The sequence below is a fragment of the Epinephelus moara genome, chromosome 15 (genome assembly GCF_006386435.1).
Source record: "Epinephelus moara isolate mb chromosome 15, YSFRI_EMoa_1.0, whole genome shotgun sequence".
In the NCBI taxonomy this organism is placed as follows: Eukaryota; Metazoa; Chordata; class Actinopteri; order Perciformes; family Serranidae; genus Epinephelus; species Epinephelus moara.
This window is the reverse complement of record NC_065520.1, coordinates 5882445-5897923: the sequence shown is the minus strand read 5'-3', so window position 1 is coordinate 5897923 and position 15479 is coordinate 5882445. Positions and strand designations below refer to the sequence as shown.

Here is a 15479-nt window from a genome sequence, read left to right as displayed (position 1 = left end):
ACAAACGGCACTTCTAAAAACTATAGTGAGCTTTCATTTTAATTAGAAATTGAACATATTTTTATAGTGGGTTTTTTTCATATTTTAATTATCATTTTCTTGTGTTCCATTATGTTTCTTAATTTTTGCAGTGCTTGTTTTTATTTTATTTTTTCTTGTTACATTGATTTTATTCACTGGTACACCAAAGCAAATGTCTTGTATATGAAAATCTATTTGGCAATAAACCCAAATTTTATTTTGATCTGATTCTAAAAGACGCTTTTATGATCGTAATGTTGCATTAAAGACTTTTGATTGTTTTCACGAGCAGACACATGGAGTAAAAGTTATTTTAAAACTCTTTTAAAAGCAAGACAAAAGTCTGTAGTACCCTGAGAATGTATCCCACATATTCCCACCATCCAACACTTAAGTGTGTATAAGTGTGTCTGTCCAAACAGCAGAGCTGGTGGTCAGCTTTCCTTGATTTATTTTAGATGGTAGAATAGTCACCTATCATTACTACTCCGCCTGTCTGCCTTCCTGTCGCTCCTCCTCTGTGGTTTGTGAGTGTATGTGTGTGTATATGTGTATGTGTGTGTGCATGCATGCAAACTGCCAACACTTGTCTGTCCTTCATCATCCTAAGTATCTTTGACAGCTCACCACAAGTCGCTCAACATGAACAAGAAGTGTGTGTGTGAGACGGTATGCGTGGCAATTAAAGAGTGCTTTCACAAGGCTCCAATGAAAACAAGCCAGCTCTTATTACCTGTAACAGCAAATATTTATGTTCTGTGTGTGTTTATAGTGTAAAACCACCATGCAGAGCTGCTTATGTACCAACTAAAGCATTTCTGATTTACTTAGATAGCATACGTGTGTGCTGAGTTTTGAGGTGATGGATACTGGTGACCAAAAGCTGTGTGAAAGCAGAGGAGGTGATTATTTTTATACAGAATCTGGACTGTGTCTGGAGAAATTACTGTTAAATGAGTCACACTGCTACTAAACTGACTTCTTTTTGGGGTTAAAATGTTTTGTTTTTCTTTTGCTATATGTGTAATTTCATTAGTAGAATGGATTTTTATGTGTTGCACTTATCAGATTTAACTTGGCTGCTATCCTCTAGGGCTTCAAATAATGGACTGTTTTCATGATCAATTAATGAATCTGCTGATTATTTTCCAGATTACAAAAGTCCTGAGAGGCAAGGTGATTTTTACTTTTTATTTTTTGACAGCAATGTTGGCAAAAAAAAACTATCAATGAAAAACAGCAAAAAACCTCTGATGAAGAAGGCTTGCTGTCTTTTCACTGAGGAAATGCTGCCCCCGTGTGGCACCTGAGGGAGTTGGTTTTGTTTCATGCATCAATTTTTGCTTTTTCTGCAACAATTTATTTTGTTCTAATTTCGTTTTTCATGTTTTTTTTTTAGGTTATGTTATATATTTTTTTGTCAATGCACATGTTCTCAACATTGAGTGGGACATGTCTATGTCTAAACATAGGCCCGTTCATTCACAATTAATTAACACTTAGCTCTAAAGTTACCATCAACTAATAGCCCAGGCTATTATTTGCCTAAATCACTGAAATCAACAGGCCTATATTTGGGACAGGCGTCTATATGGGACAGGCTTTTAATGTCTTAATGTCTTCCTCACCTGTATGAATATTACTTGTATAAATATTAGGCTTCAGATAATGTATCAATTCTGAATCATTCATTTGATCGAACTCCGACAGACAGAGCATCAGAGAGAGTTATGGCACTCAAGGATCACAGCACTCAGCATACCGACACAACACCACTTTATCCTGTTAAAACAATACTCACAACTTAGATTAATCTTTCTGATCTGAGGACCCTTGTGGACAAAAGGAATATGAATAACTTGCAGGGTAATCGAGGAACGGACACATAATTTGAGGTAGCCAATAACCTGGTTTTATACATCCAAAGAACTTCTACAAAAAAAGAACAGCTTTACAATCAGACCAGGCCTCTAATTGAGACATGTATTTATTTGTCAAAATGTGTAGCTACACTGGGCCAGTAAAAGGGACTTGGCGTTTCATTGGGACAAGGCTTTTAATTGCCATTTTACGGGTATTCCTTAATCCTGTTTATAATCATCTTCATGTATTCTGTCCAAGACACTCAGAAATGTGTCTTTCTGACATTTCAAGGGACTTTTAATTACTAAGTGAAGTGGACATCCTTATTTACCAGTAGCGTTCTCATAGCTGTGTTAATCTGCTGGATTTGGGGGTAAAATTTACAAATAACTAAAAATTACACACACATATTGACATTTTGTGACCTTTAGTAAAGTTGTCTGGTGTTGTCTGTCTGGTAGTTGAATGGCAGACACTATGGATTCAGGTTAAAATCAGGGGATTAAAGGGGATTAAAATGTGAGCCAATATTGACATCTTGTGGCCATTTGATGAACTGCATCTTGAGATGCATTGATTGATCATTTGGTTCCCTCAGTGCATGAGGAGGACAGTTTAACATTTATACAATCACCAAACAGAGGTCCATAATATTTGTATTTATGTCACAGTGTGTTTGTGTACGTCTGTGTGTGTGTGTTGACAGTGCGGTCAGTGGCTGAGGTCTTTATGCTGAGTAATCCCACAGCCTCTTTCTGGAAAACATGACCGGCAATGGAACCACTGAGTCAAATTTTGGATCTCGTTCTCATGACAAAGCAGTTGTCTCCATCATAGAGGGCTCTGCAGGTATAAAAGAGAATGGGGGCACGTACGAGCACACACACGCGCACATAGTATTTACAGTACATTACATAACACACACACATTCAAGGGAGACACAGCGGAGCACAGCTGGTCCCAGGATGGGCAGGGTGAGTAGACGCTAAGGATAAAAAGTTGGTTATAGTTTAGTGTGAAGTGCATGAGTGAGATGTTACATAATGTGAATCAGCTGACCTTTTGACCTTTTATTAAACAGGATATCAGCCACTCGTGAACAGTGACCACGATACCTTTTTCCTAGTCAAGTTTGTGCTTTTCATGTATTAGTATTAGTCAAAAAAAACCTTAAAAAAACTAATATTATACACACAAACCTTTTTAAATAATTAAGTATTTCCTGATGGTTACCTTCCCCTAGATCATCTTCTATGAGGACAAGAACTACCAGGGTCGCAGGTATGAGTGTGACAGCGACTGCACCGACTTCCACTCCTACCTGAGTCGCTGCAACTCGGCCCAAGTGGAGAGCGGGACCTGGGTGATCTACGAGAGGCCGAACTACATGGGCTACCAGTACGTCCTGAGCAGAGGCGACTACCCCGACTACCAGAGCTGGTTAGGCCTCAACGACAGAGTCTGCTCCTGCAAGATGATTCACTTCGTAAGCCTCCCAGTCTTTAAAAACTGAACAAAACTTATTTAAAAGACCAATACAGCACCATATCTCATATTACTTCGTCCATCACTGAGCCTTTAAAGATAATTTTCTTAAAGATTCTGATGCTCATTTCATTGAATGACTTGTTAAAACACTTATTTTTGCAGTGACATTAGTTAAGACCTACCCTGACACTGCACTTGTGCTGTGCCATCCACTTTCCAGTCCTTCACTCTTCCACACATCCTCTTCATCACAGCCCAAACCTGCCTCCATCTCAGTAAACCTGTATCCTCCCATCCATGTTTGAACCACATCTCTCCAAACCCTTCTCCCTCTCTCCGTTTCCTCTTTTTTTTTTTTATCCTCCCCAGACCAGTGGAGATCCTTACAAGATCCAGCTCTATGTCAAAGGAGACTTCGCCGGTCGGGTGTTTGAGGCGACTGAAGACTGTCCCTCTGTGCTGGAGAACTTCCACTGGAGGGAGATCCACTCCTGCAGGGTCCTGGGAGGCTGGTGGGTCTTCTACGAGCACCCGCACTACAAGGGACGCCAGTACCTGCTGGAGAAAGGCGAGTACCGCAAACCAGTGGACTGGGGCGCTGTCTGTCCCACTGTACAGTCTTTCAGAAAGCTAACCGAGTAGCTACTGTGCCTTTTCTCACCCTCTTATTGGCTGTTGATTGGCTCATGATTGACACCTGAGAGACGTCAGACGGAGCAGCAGCCGTGGCGACAATAAAAGTGAATGATAAGAAATGACTGTGTCATCACTGTGTCTGGGTGTCTGAGAGTACGAGTGATCTCCAGTCTGACTTTGAGGGGGTGATAAAGGGACAGTTCATCCCAAAATCAATAATACATATTTTTCCCTCTTACCTATAATAATAATTTACAGTGTTTTACAGCAGGTATGCATACCTTTCTGATTAAGCTAAAACTCACTGGTTTTGTCCTTTTAGCTTCTTCCAGCATTTGTGGGATGTCTCTCAAAAGCAGTGTCAGAGCGGTTTTGAGGAAGTTTGGGGGGAACTGGGCTAACTGCGTGTAACTGAGTGTATCCCGTCCAAATCAAATCAAAATGAAACTGTAAAACAAACTATTTTATTATCAGATCTGCATACAGCTGGTGCTAAAGATCATAGTTTAGAACAGTTTCAAATCGATGTATTTACATCTGAACTCACATGCCAAACTTTGGACAAATGTTTGTCATGCAGTTAGTTGTGCGGCATGCTGGTTGGTCCCGTCCTAAGCCAGTGTCCTCATCTTCTCCGCTCACACCGACGGCTGCCCTTCGTTGATGAAGCTGAGCTGGGCTGTGTGCTCCCCCCACTCCACCTCCTGCAGGTTCGAGAGGGATTCTCGGGTATGTGAGGCCATGCTGGAGGACTGGAGGTCGGGCTGGGGATAAGACGGGGATGTGAACTGGGAGTGAAACTGGAGTGGAGGATGGGACTGAGGCTGCCCACTATCAGGTCCTGATAAGTCTACCAAAAGGGGAGTGATGAATGACGGGTGGCTTGATGAAGAAAGACAGGGGATGGAGGAGGGATGTGGAACAAGTGTGTGCTCATGGGGAGAGCTGTTGAGTGAAGGGGGAGCTGAGCGATGAGAGACTGGGGGAGCGGTGCTGGCGTGATGAGGAAACAGAGGATTATGGGAGGTGATGGGTGGACAGTGAAGTGGATCAAACTCTCCTTGTAACGCCTTCGTCATGCTGGGCTGAGGAGAGGACGGCTCAGGTACCAGGAGGGAAGGAGGATTTTGATTGTCCGAACAGTCCACAGGTGCGTGTTGGGTGAGAAGAGGTGGGGCCGGGGAGCAGCTGTGTGATGACACGCTTGGAGGCGGAGTCATTGCACTGGGTATCAGCAGCGTGGAGGGGTTATGGAAGAGAGGTTTGAGGAGACGCGTCATTTCCTGCAGCTCCTGACTGACAGCGGTCACCTGATGGGAAAGGACGCTCATCTGCAGAGGGCAGAGTCAGATGAGGGAGGCAATGATGCTGGTCACACAAGACTCTTGTCAAAGTTGGCTTATAGCCCTGCATTTACTGCACTTAGAGCTAAAATATTCCTTAAACAAATTGCATTTTTGTACCACTTCCATTAAACTGCCTCCTAAAGTCTTTTATTAGCATAAAATATGGATGTATTCTTTTTTAAATAAATAACCAGAGCTGTTAGAAAAAGAAGAAACATGTGACATGAACAGCTCAAGATTTATGATTCATTATATACATGCAGAATTTAGAATTCATTTAAATCTGTGAGGTCTTTGGTGACAGCTGACGGAAAGTATGAGCAAAAGTGCAACAACAAACTTTTAAATTCATCATAGCTCATAAAAAAGATAAGCAACAATTCATAATAATGAGCTCTTTAAAGCTTCTCCCACTGCGAAATACAAATGCAAATGGTTCTCAACATAGAGGTGGCTGAGCTAGAGGCTAACGGCTAACAGTGCTAGCTTCATAGACAGCTCTAAACAACGGAAACAGTGCTAACAGAGCTGACCAGGGATGAACTGGAGGGTGGTCGCTATGCTTCAGTGACAGCACTGTATCAATATCAGCAGTAACAACTGTGTGAGCACAGTACAAAGTAGCCGCAGTGAGCTAACCAGTGGGATACACACATGCAGTAACATGCACATGTGGCTGCACCGCTTACCACAACCACAGAGAAGCTCAGATTACAACACACACAGAGGTAGAGTGACTTTATTCTCTGCTCAGGACGCCATAACTCTGCTATATCTTTACATGGCAGTTACAGTTTTTCTCCTCAGTATGAGCCATCTTACCTCATGTTTAAGTTTAGCGATAGTCTCCATGGTGTCACTTTCATCATGGGCTCCTGTGGAAAAAATAAATAAACTAATACACACATGCATATATGTATAAAAATACAGCACATGTAAGAAAGGACTGCAGCTCCACAGATCATCCAGTCCGTGTATGTTCCTTTGTGTGTGAGTGTGTGTGTGTGTGTGTGTGTTAACCTGAGGCAGCTGAATCAGGGCTGGGTAGGAAACTCTGAGTTGCACTGGGAGAGAAATCAAACTTATGAGTGGAACCGCTCTGGTGTTCTGTCTCGATCCCGTCCACAAACCTGAGGACAGACAGGAAGAGGGGAGTGATCTGGAAAATAAGCTTGTAGTCACAGTGTACAGTCATTTTTCTTCCCTATGGCTTTCCCTTGACAACATACAAAATCCCAAATGTCTCTTGTGGCTTTACATTATTCATAAACACAAACTAGACGTAGTTTAATGGCCAAATTTACTGAATCAAAGAGCAGTATCTGACGTAGGCACCATAACAGTGTGTTTTTCTGTAGTAGTAATTTGTAATGTAACTGTAATTTTTCCCCAAAATATCTTTTTGGAAATCAGACACAGTGACACTATTTATGCTCCTGTGCCTCCTCACACAGCTGTACCAAAATAAATGACTTCCTCCGGCCAAGCGTCTGCTGCCACCTCTCCAGGGACACCATGCAAATTAGCCTGTACATGGTTAGTGTTCATGAATAATGCCACAAGTCACAAAGAGACCAAGTCAAATTCCAGCAGTGGGTTCCTGCCGCTGAATCAACAAGCTAACACTGAGCACCCAGTCAGTAAATCAATGCGTGGTTTCCTCACCGAGGGCTGAGGTCTGGCTGCAGGCAGCTGAAGCTCACCACGGGGATCTGCAGGCTGGCGGGTCGGGTGTGATCGCTCACGGGTCTGAAGGTTCTTGCCGGCAGTAGTGGGGAGCGTAGAGGGGAACGTAGTGGGGAGCGTAGGCCTCGGCCCAGTCTGCCTAAAGCAGGTATCTTGGGGAGCGGGGAGCGCTCACCCTCAGACCCTGATCCCTCCTCGTCCTCCTTGATGGATGGAAGCTTCTTCATGATCCCACCGTTGCTCTCACAGTCTCCCTGAGGGGTCCAAAAAAAATCCAAACTATCCCTTTAAAGCCTGCTTAGAATTAGCTTGTAGTTCTGAATCGGGACACAGCTTTAAGCAGAATTAACAGGTCAACAATGTTGAGGTCACTCTTTCCCCAGATGGGGGAGCTGCTGAGCCACGAAAAGCCTCACTGAGTGTGAGCAGTTGCCATTCACAACAGCTGCAATGGCGATGATATCCATTCAGTTTGTGAGCAGCGCTGTACAGAAAAGCTCTCATTCAAAACCAAGCAAGCATCGACACCATTCAAAGACTTTCAGCTCTTCTGACGGAGTTCTATAATCTCAGCTGAAAGAATACAAATGACCTTTGTGGACGTTTATAACTCCTTACAAGTCAAACAGATCATCCTCTCAGAGTCAAATTCCTGCAGTCAGCATGTTGTTACTTGTGGCTGGTGGAAGGTTATTGGACTTATATTGCTGCATCCTCTCTGGACTGTAACTAAAAGCTGATTAAAAAAACTGGCAAACAGATCTAATTTTCTCTTCCACCTCTTTTCTCCCCTCCTCCTCTTATTCCCCTGTCACCACCACCCTTCCTCCCCTCTGTTTGTTGTCTTCACCATCCTGTCTTTGGCTCACGTGCCTGGCTGGTATTTTTAGATCACAGAGGTTTAATTTTAGCAGTGGTTTGCCTGAAGGGAACTAAGCGAAGAAGGGACTGTTTGGAATTTGTGTGTGTGTGTGTGTGTGTGTGTGTGTGTGCGAGCAGCACGTGCCACCGCTAATATACAGCATGCCACTATAAGGGCATCAGCCAGTTATGTGTGTGCCTCTGTGGCTGTAAGGAAAGAGAAATGTGTGTGTGTGTGTGTGTGTGTGTGTGTTGAATAATGGTCACACATGACATGTAGCAATGGACAGCATATCAACAGCACAGCACGCAAGATGTTACATGTATTTGTTTGGGCGTGTGTGTCATTCTGTATCAGCAAGGACAAATGTACTGTGTATTGGTATGCTGGTGTGTGGGAGCGGCATGTGTGAATGTTTGCAGTGTGTGTGTGTGTGTGTGTGTGTGTGTGTTGTATGTGTGTCGGCACGTGAATTCAAATAGTTTTTTTCTCTTCCTTCCTGCGGCTTGCTTTCATCCTGATGTTTTCCCGTCTCGTCTCCATCTGGTTGTTGTTCTATATTTATCCAGGCAGGGATGACCCGCCCCTCCCCCACCCCTCTGACAGCGCTATTTTTAGTCCCACGCTGTGCTCTGCGGAGGGTGCACTACTACTGTCGCTGTACTACAGTGCATATACATACAAACTATTTGTGTTTGTAAGGTGCGGCCAGGAATGTGGAGTTTTTTGCGCACTCTAAGGGTAAATTTGAGTTTTATATATATGCTTTTTTAAAACAATCACAACAATTACAGACAAAAACCCAAACTTTCTGTGAGTTAGTTGTGTTTGGAGTCAAAACCACTGAAGCGTCACTTAGTTACGATGCTGCACAGAAACAGAACTAAACTCCTGATGATCCTTAACGCACCCCAACCTTATCTCAGGGTGGCTACAGGTATCAGACACTTCAATGTATTGCTTTTTAAAACCTTTAAAAGATGTTTTTACACCAAATCAAAGACAGAATTTTTTTGGCAAATCATGCTTTCCTTATTAAAGAGAGTTAAGTGCAAGTATAAAGTAAAAAGACTCATATTCTCATTTGCTAAATTAGTTTCTATTTAACCACCCCAGACAAATGAGCTGAAACTCCCAATTAAACAATCTGTCTTCTTGACTTAAGAACTTATTTCATTACAGAACGTGTTCCATCCAGAGCTGCTTGTGGTGTGTCGGGGATGTGTGTGTATGTATAGCGCTGTCCATAGGACTGAAAGGGAGTGGAGGAAATCAATAAACAGACAGAACACTTCACTTAGTTGAATTCTGCTTGCTCTCTCTGGTTGTAAACAGAAGTTTCAACTTTCTCTTGGAGAGAGATGCGAGCCACAAACAGCTGACTCTGCGTTTATACCAAGATAGGTTGTATATCATGATTTACTGGGGGAAACCAAGCAATTCTATGTCACATCAGACAATCAGAACCCGCATACAGCCCCAAAGGAATGATCCTTTGATCCATATCCACGTTTTCCTGCATGTGTGACGTTTCGACTGTAAGACTGGCAGTCGAATGAGGCTCCTCAGACGGAATCATCAAATAGTCGACTGTTTTGAGTCACCCATAGCGCCTTCAACTAAATTTTGTTCTCCCCTGCCCTGTATTTCCTCCCTGGCTAGCCGTCTCCTGGTTCCAGCTTTATATGTCAAACACACATGACTGTGATATCGATCATCTCAGCAACAAGAAAGTACATAATGTGTTTCCCAAAATGTCCTTTAAGTTGCACAGTGAGCTACAGCAATGGAGTAGCTACACAGCTGAATTTATGATACGGCAATACAAAGCAATATTGGCTTAATTTTACTTTGTTGACAGACTATATGTGTTACATTTCCTTTTGCTTCTGTACGTTCAGGAATCTTATTTTGATGCGTACATCCAGCTGGAAGAAAACCCAGTTTAAATAGAATTTGAAACAGTTTGTTTGACCTGCTTGAAAATTGGATGGAAACAGTGAAGCTTGACAGCTGGGCTAAAATAATAGCTGCAAGCGTCGTGCTTTATTCCTGTATCCATAAATGAACTGCATCCTTTAATTTACTCGCATCTGCTCCCTGTTCTTCGATCTTTTTATAGAGATAAGCTATTTATCATCAAAAATTGAGTGGACTCAGCCAATCAGGGTGGATTGGTAGTTATAATCAAGCGGGAGTCAATATGTTTTCAGAATCTGACATAAAACTGTCAAGGTGTAAAAAGCGAAGGATTTCACAATCTCATGAGTCCCATCGGTCCATATACTCCATCCAGGATGTTAATTAAGTATTATTTAAATATTTTCGCGCTGCTATACCGTCTCGTCCCCTGATATTTCTCTTGGACGTCTGCTCTAATTAGCAAGCTTACTCACAGCAAAGATATGACTTAGTTATTTCCACTATATATGCTGGTTATTCATGTGTACGCCACAGCTGAGATCCATCTGTAAATCCCTGGCATCTGAATCGTCCATGTTTAGCTCATGTCTTTATCTGTTGGCTGCATCTCAAGCAGAAGCCGTGGCTTCCTCCTCACTAACCAGTCCAGATGGCTAATCCGTTCCAAGTGCAAAGCCATCACTCCGGCATTGCGTAAAATGTTGGGTAGAGGAGGTCACTGCATGGCTGAGTCTAATCTAAAAAACAGAAGGACCCTTCTTGTGGATCTTACCCAAAATGTTTTAAGGCATTTAGAACATGAGATGAGTCTATGCTGTGATAATGTAGTGATAATAAAAACATGAACAGAGGGAAAAACCCAAAAAGCTGGACACAGGTCTTACACCGAAACAGTTTACAGAGACTAGCTGTTATACTGCACAGTTACTGGGTTGGAATTCAGTTTTTGCCCAAGGCAGAAGAAGTTCAAATGTCTCAGGGTTTATAAGTGAGGAAGAGAGGTTGTTTGGACATCTGATCAGGATGCTTTAGAGCATGTTGAGCTGGGAGGAGATCCTCCAGAACATGCTGGAGGGAGCACATACCCCATATGGCCATCTGGAAACATCTTTTATATTGCCCAGGAGGAGCTCACTTGGTTTCAGAAATTCGGCTTAACCATCAAAACTAAGAATTTCACTGCAGGCGACCTGTTATGCTCATTTACTTGTATTTTGGGATTATACTAGAACAAGTTTACATGCTTTAATGCTCAAAAAACATTAAATTAAATCATTAAATCCCCTTTAAATTCCTAAAAGCAAAAGTGTAAAGTGGTCAGCAGCAGATATCACATGTTTAGAGAGATCAGAAAAGCATCGGCCATCCTCCTACCTCAGCATTGTGTCCCTCTCTGAGGTTGTACGTCAGGTCGTGCTGGATCTCAGTGATGAACTTCTGGGCGTAGTCAGGATAGAGACAGAGCACCTCGCGGAGGCCTTTGAGGCTGATGTACTGCAGGTCGCAGTAGGTGAGGGCCTTCACACAGGCGTTGGTCTTTATCACTTCCTCCTGGGTCAGACAGTCGGAGCCTATCAGGTCGCCCCGACCTGGACAGTAGAGATACATACTTTGTGTCAGATCCTTAACCTGGCACCTGATATAAGAGCCATAATACAGTATTAGTACTTTTACTGTCGTAAGGGATCTTAATACTTCTTCCACCAATGGCTGCAGTATATGGGAAGACTACAAAGCATGAGTTGCCCCAGTAAAATAAATAATCCTCACCAAGAGAACACAGAGAGTATTAAATATACTGACCCATTTAAAGAGCACAATTCCCCAAAATATTTAAGGCACTCATTTCTGTGGTTTTATCACTGGCAAGTGGCCAAGGTATAAGCAGGAATACACACTTAACCCAATGTTTTTTACGATTGGTTACACACTGAAATTAAAAACAACACATTGTTAGTAAAACCTGAAACTCAAGGAGCAAAAGCTGAGCTCAGATCTGCACAACTGTAAGCACATTCTCAGCCTCACACTCTGCAAAACACTACACACACTCTACATCAGACACAGAGATCTAACCTGATGTCACTTCTTTGCCGATCGTAAAATAAAATAAATAAAAACAAAACTCTCTGAAGCAGAGAGGTTGAATATATGGCTTGCCTATTCTATATTTGTGTTGTAGTGTTCACCATGGGATACAGATGGACTGTTGTGTAGTATAACAGGAGGTCTGTATTATCCCATTCCTCTGCTTTCTCTCTCTACCTCACTGTCTTCTTAGCAGCTGTAAATCCAAAGTGCCAGTGCCAAAACAATTTGTGCGTGTGTGTGTGTGTAAGAGAGAGAAAGAGGGAGAGAGCGAGAGAAGCAGGGAAAATTGAAGGAGTGTTTCTACAGCACGAGAAAGAGAGCCAGAGTGTTTGGATGTCTGTTCGGGAAATATGTTTGTGTATCTACAGCTGCACGAGAGGAAAAGGTGGTGTGTGTGTGTTTGTGCAACACCCTCACATATGTGCATGTGCACACACAGCAGGTCCAACATGTTAATGAGTTTCCTCCATAGGCAGCAGTAACTTCATTATTTACAGCAGTTAGATCATTAATATGAAAAACAGTGTTGCCAATTTGCTCCCACTGCTGTATACGGACCTGAGCTGATTCCAGAGCTGTTTGTGAGTCTGTTTGAGTGTCTCTTTTCTGTTTCATCTGTGTTATGCAGAATGGAAGGAGTGTACGTGTTGTAGGACAAGGCTCCAGAGATGCTTTGCTTCTGGAGGCAGGTTTATGGTTGTAGTTTGTTAATTTTGTACTATTTGAAAAGCAGTTTTCTGGACTTTTTCAGTTGTTTTGGCTGTGTGGGGCAGGTGGATTACTTTAGTTTTTAAGCCTTTTTAGCCCCTTGTTTTGGTTTTCCAACCTAATTGCAAAAAACTGTTCACAGTGTGTTTATGCAAACAACGGATGCGTTACATTTATACATTATTTTGCAGCGGATGCATTTAAACTTTACGTATCTCAACAGTGCTGTGATTAATGCATTAGACACAAAAGATGGTGTGGCCTAAATTACTCACATTCAGTAGCACAAAAGCTGCTGGAAAAGCAGGGCTGGTAAAAAACACCCAGGTTTGGTGGTTCAGATGCCACTGGGAATGCCGCAATGGGCCCCTAAAAACACCCAGGTTAAGTAAGCAAGTAAGTAAGTAAAACTTTATTTATATAGCGCCCTTCCCAGCACGAATGGACAGAGTGCTTTACGTAAATAAACAATACAATAAAATACAAGATAATAAAATAAAATGAGGACCTAGAAATTAACAAGGTAAAAGCCGAATTGGACTGGGAGCCAGGGCTGGGTGGGGGTGATGTGGCATGATTTCTTGGCCCTGGTGAGCAGTCTAGCAGCGGCGTTTTGAACTAGTTGGAGTTGGCTGACAGGTGATTTGTTGAGTCAGGTGAACGGAGAATTACAGTAATAAAGCCTTGATGAGATAAAGGCATGTACAGACATTTCTAATTCAGAGTGGGTTATGATGGACTGGAGTTTTGCAATATTTCTGAGATGAAAGAAACAGGTGCGGGTGAGAGATTTGACATGCTTATCAGGATGCATAGACTGGCAAAATAACACGCCCAGATTTCTCAGGTGGGTGCGAACATTTTCTTTATAGTACCCCAATTGTGTGGACACACGAGGGGCAATATTGGCTGTGGCTATGATTAGGACCTCTGACTTAGCAGCATTTAGTTGGAGAAAATTACAGCCCATCCAGATTTCAATTGCCGAGAGACACTCCTGTAGGACTGTAAGTTTCTCCAACTCATCGAGCTTGAAAGAACAGTACAGCTGGATGTCATCCACGTAGCAGTGGTAGGAAATTCCTGTGAATTTACTGATGAGGGAGGCCAAAGGGAGCATATATAGGGCAAAGAAAAAGGGCACAAGGACAGAACCTTGAGGCACGCCACATGAAAGGGCAGAGGGGTCAGACTTAAAAGGGCCCACAGCTACAGAGAAGCTTCTCTCCCTAAAGTAGCAGGCGCACCAATTTAAAGCGCTTCCAGATATGCCCACCCACTCCCTGAGTCTGTCCAGCAGGATGCCATGATCGATCGTATCAAACGCCGCACTGAGGTCTAATAGGACTATTATCAACTGACATCATGATGTCATTTGAGACTCTGAGGAGGGCGGTTTCAGTGGAGTGTTTTTTATGGAAGCTGGATTGAAATTTGTCTGCGAGGATATGATTTGATAGCTAGTGAGCTGGTTGGCCACAACTTTCTCTAGGCCCTTAGAGACAAAAGGCAGCTTGGAGATGATCATCAATGGAAGCCCTGCAAGGGTAGCCGAAAAAACAACCACTTTGGTTGTTTGTTGATCTCAAACAGTGGTCTGCAGCTGGCAGGCATCACCTAGTTGTCACACCATCCACTATCCCCTCCACCTCCCGATGACAAAATCAGCTCGTACACTGTGTCACTTTACGACACTGATATGCTACATATGAAACATGCAAATGTAACATATCCGTGGTTGCCAAAATGGGTTTTCTGGCCCACAATTCTGCTCTCATTAAGCTCACCCAGCAGCAGGCAGCTGGATTTAGCAAGAAAGCTTGGACTTGGGTGTGTGTGTTGTGTTTGCAAAGAGGCGGGGGGTTGGGATGAGAGATGAGTGTATGTGTTACGTGTAAGACGAATGAACGTGATATGAATGTATTTGTGTCTTGTGTCTCTTACGAGCAAAGGTATTGATGTTTCATGTCAGCCCGACACCATCCTAGGATAGTTTACTGCATACTTTACATCAAGGTATTCTATATTTTTGTCATTGCAATTATGAACAACATTGCACTTCCTGCCAAGCACCAAAGAGTGGACAAAATCAGTGACTATCTGATGAACACAGAGGAACATCTAGGAGCTAAAGAGCCAGATATTTCCCTCAGGGGTTTTTGGAGACCAAATCAGAGCTACAAAGAGGACGTTTCTTTATCAGGAGGCCCAAGATATGACTCTGAATGTATTACAATGTTGCTACATGATGGCTGGATGTGTAAATAGGTGATTATTTATCAATGTTGTGTTTAAAGTTTGTTCCCCTGCCTGTAAGTGGCAAAAAAAACAATTAATGCTGTTTATGGTTCCCTGTTGGGCCTTTGGCTGCTCCCCAAACTGTTCCATCAGTCTCTGGGTCACACTCCGTCTTTCACTTGATGGGGTGTGACATGTTTGCCCACAGGGGCAGTTTAATATGAGAATAATTGCAGTTTTATCATATTGTAGCACTAGGCTGCTCCCCTTCATCATGTTCCTCTTCATAAAAGCTGTCTGGCTGGCGATTAAATGCTGGATGTCTAATAACTTCCTCAGACGTAAAAGCCCTTTCTCATCTTCGGCTCATAATGCTGCAAACAGACTCTAAAATAGACTCCAAAATAGACCAAAGAGGAGGATATTACTTTAAAAGCACTTCATGGTCTTGCTCCAGCATATTTTGTGAATTTTAGGCACATACACACAAACTCAGTCTTACAGTCTGCGACAAAACTTTTGAAGCAGATCTCTGCAGTGATGTGTAGCTTTTAATTAAGGTGCTGTTATCCCTCCACCAAACCATCAGTCCAGTGGTGATAGCTTATCAACCAAAG

The 15479-nt window shown here is 42.8% G+C and overlaps 3 protein-coding genes across 3 annotated transcripts in view; 1 reads left to right on the top strand and 2 right to left on the bottom strand.

Moving 5' to 3' along the window:
- LOC126402042 (DNA-binding protein SATB2-like) overlaps positions 1-3624 on the bottom strand; it is a 39320-nt gene extending 35696 nt beyond the window's left edge. The window contains exons 1-2 of the mRNA XM_050063695.1: positions 3555-3624; positions 3206-3351 (exon numbers count right to left, since the gene is read on the bottom strand). The gene's annotated coding sequence lies outside the window, so the exon portion shown is untranslated. The remainder of the gene's footprint in view (positions 1-3205; positions 3352-3554) is intronic.
- Positions 2850-4014, top strand: LOC126402043 (gamma-crystallin S-like). Its single transcript, XM_050063696.1, has 3 exons — positions 2850-2858; positions 3128-3370; positions 3742-4014. Exons 1-3 carry the CDS (start codon positions 2850-2852, stop codon positions 4012-4014), a joined length of 525 nt encoding a protein of 174 aa, XP_049919653.1.
- Positions 4015-4325: 311 nt separating this feature from the next.
- The window catches only part of LOC126401786 (potassium voltage-gated channel subfamily H member 3-like), a 33554-nt gene continuing 22400 nt past the window's right edge, over positions 4326-15479 (bottom strand). Inside the window, exons 11-15 of the mRNA XM_050063287.1 lie at positions 11200-11414; positions 7020-7294; positions 6375-6484; positions 6177-6229; positions 4326-5339 (exon numbers count right to left, since the gene is read on the bottom strand). Of these exons, the coding sequence (XP_049919244.1) occupies positions 4647-5339; positions 6177-6229; positions 6375-6484; positions 7020-7294; positions 11200-11414 (1346 nt within the window). The 3' untranslated portion in view covers positions 4326-4646. The remainder of the gene's footprint in view (positions 5340-6176; positions 6230-6374; positions 6485-7019; positions 7295-11199; positions 11415-15479) is intronic.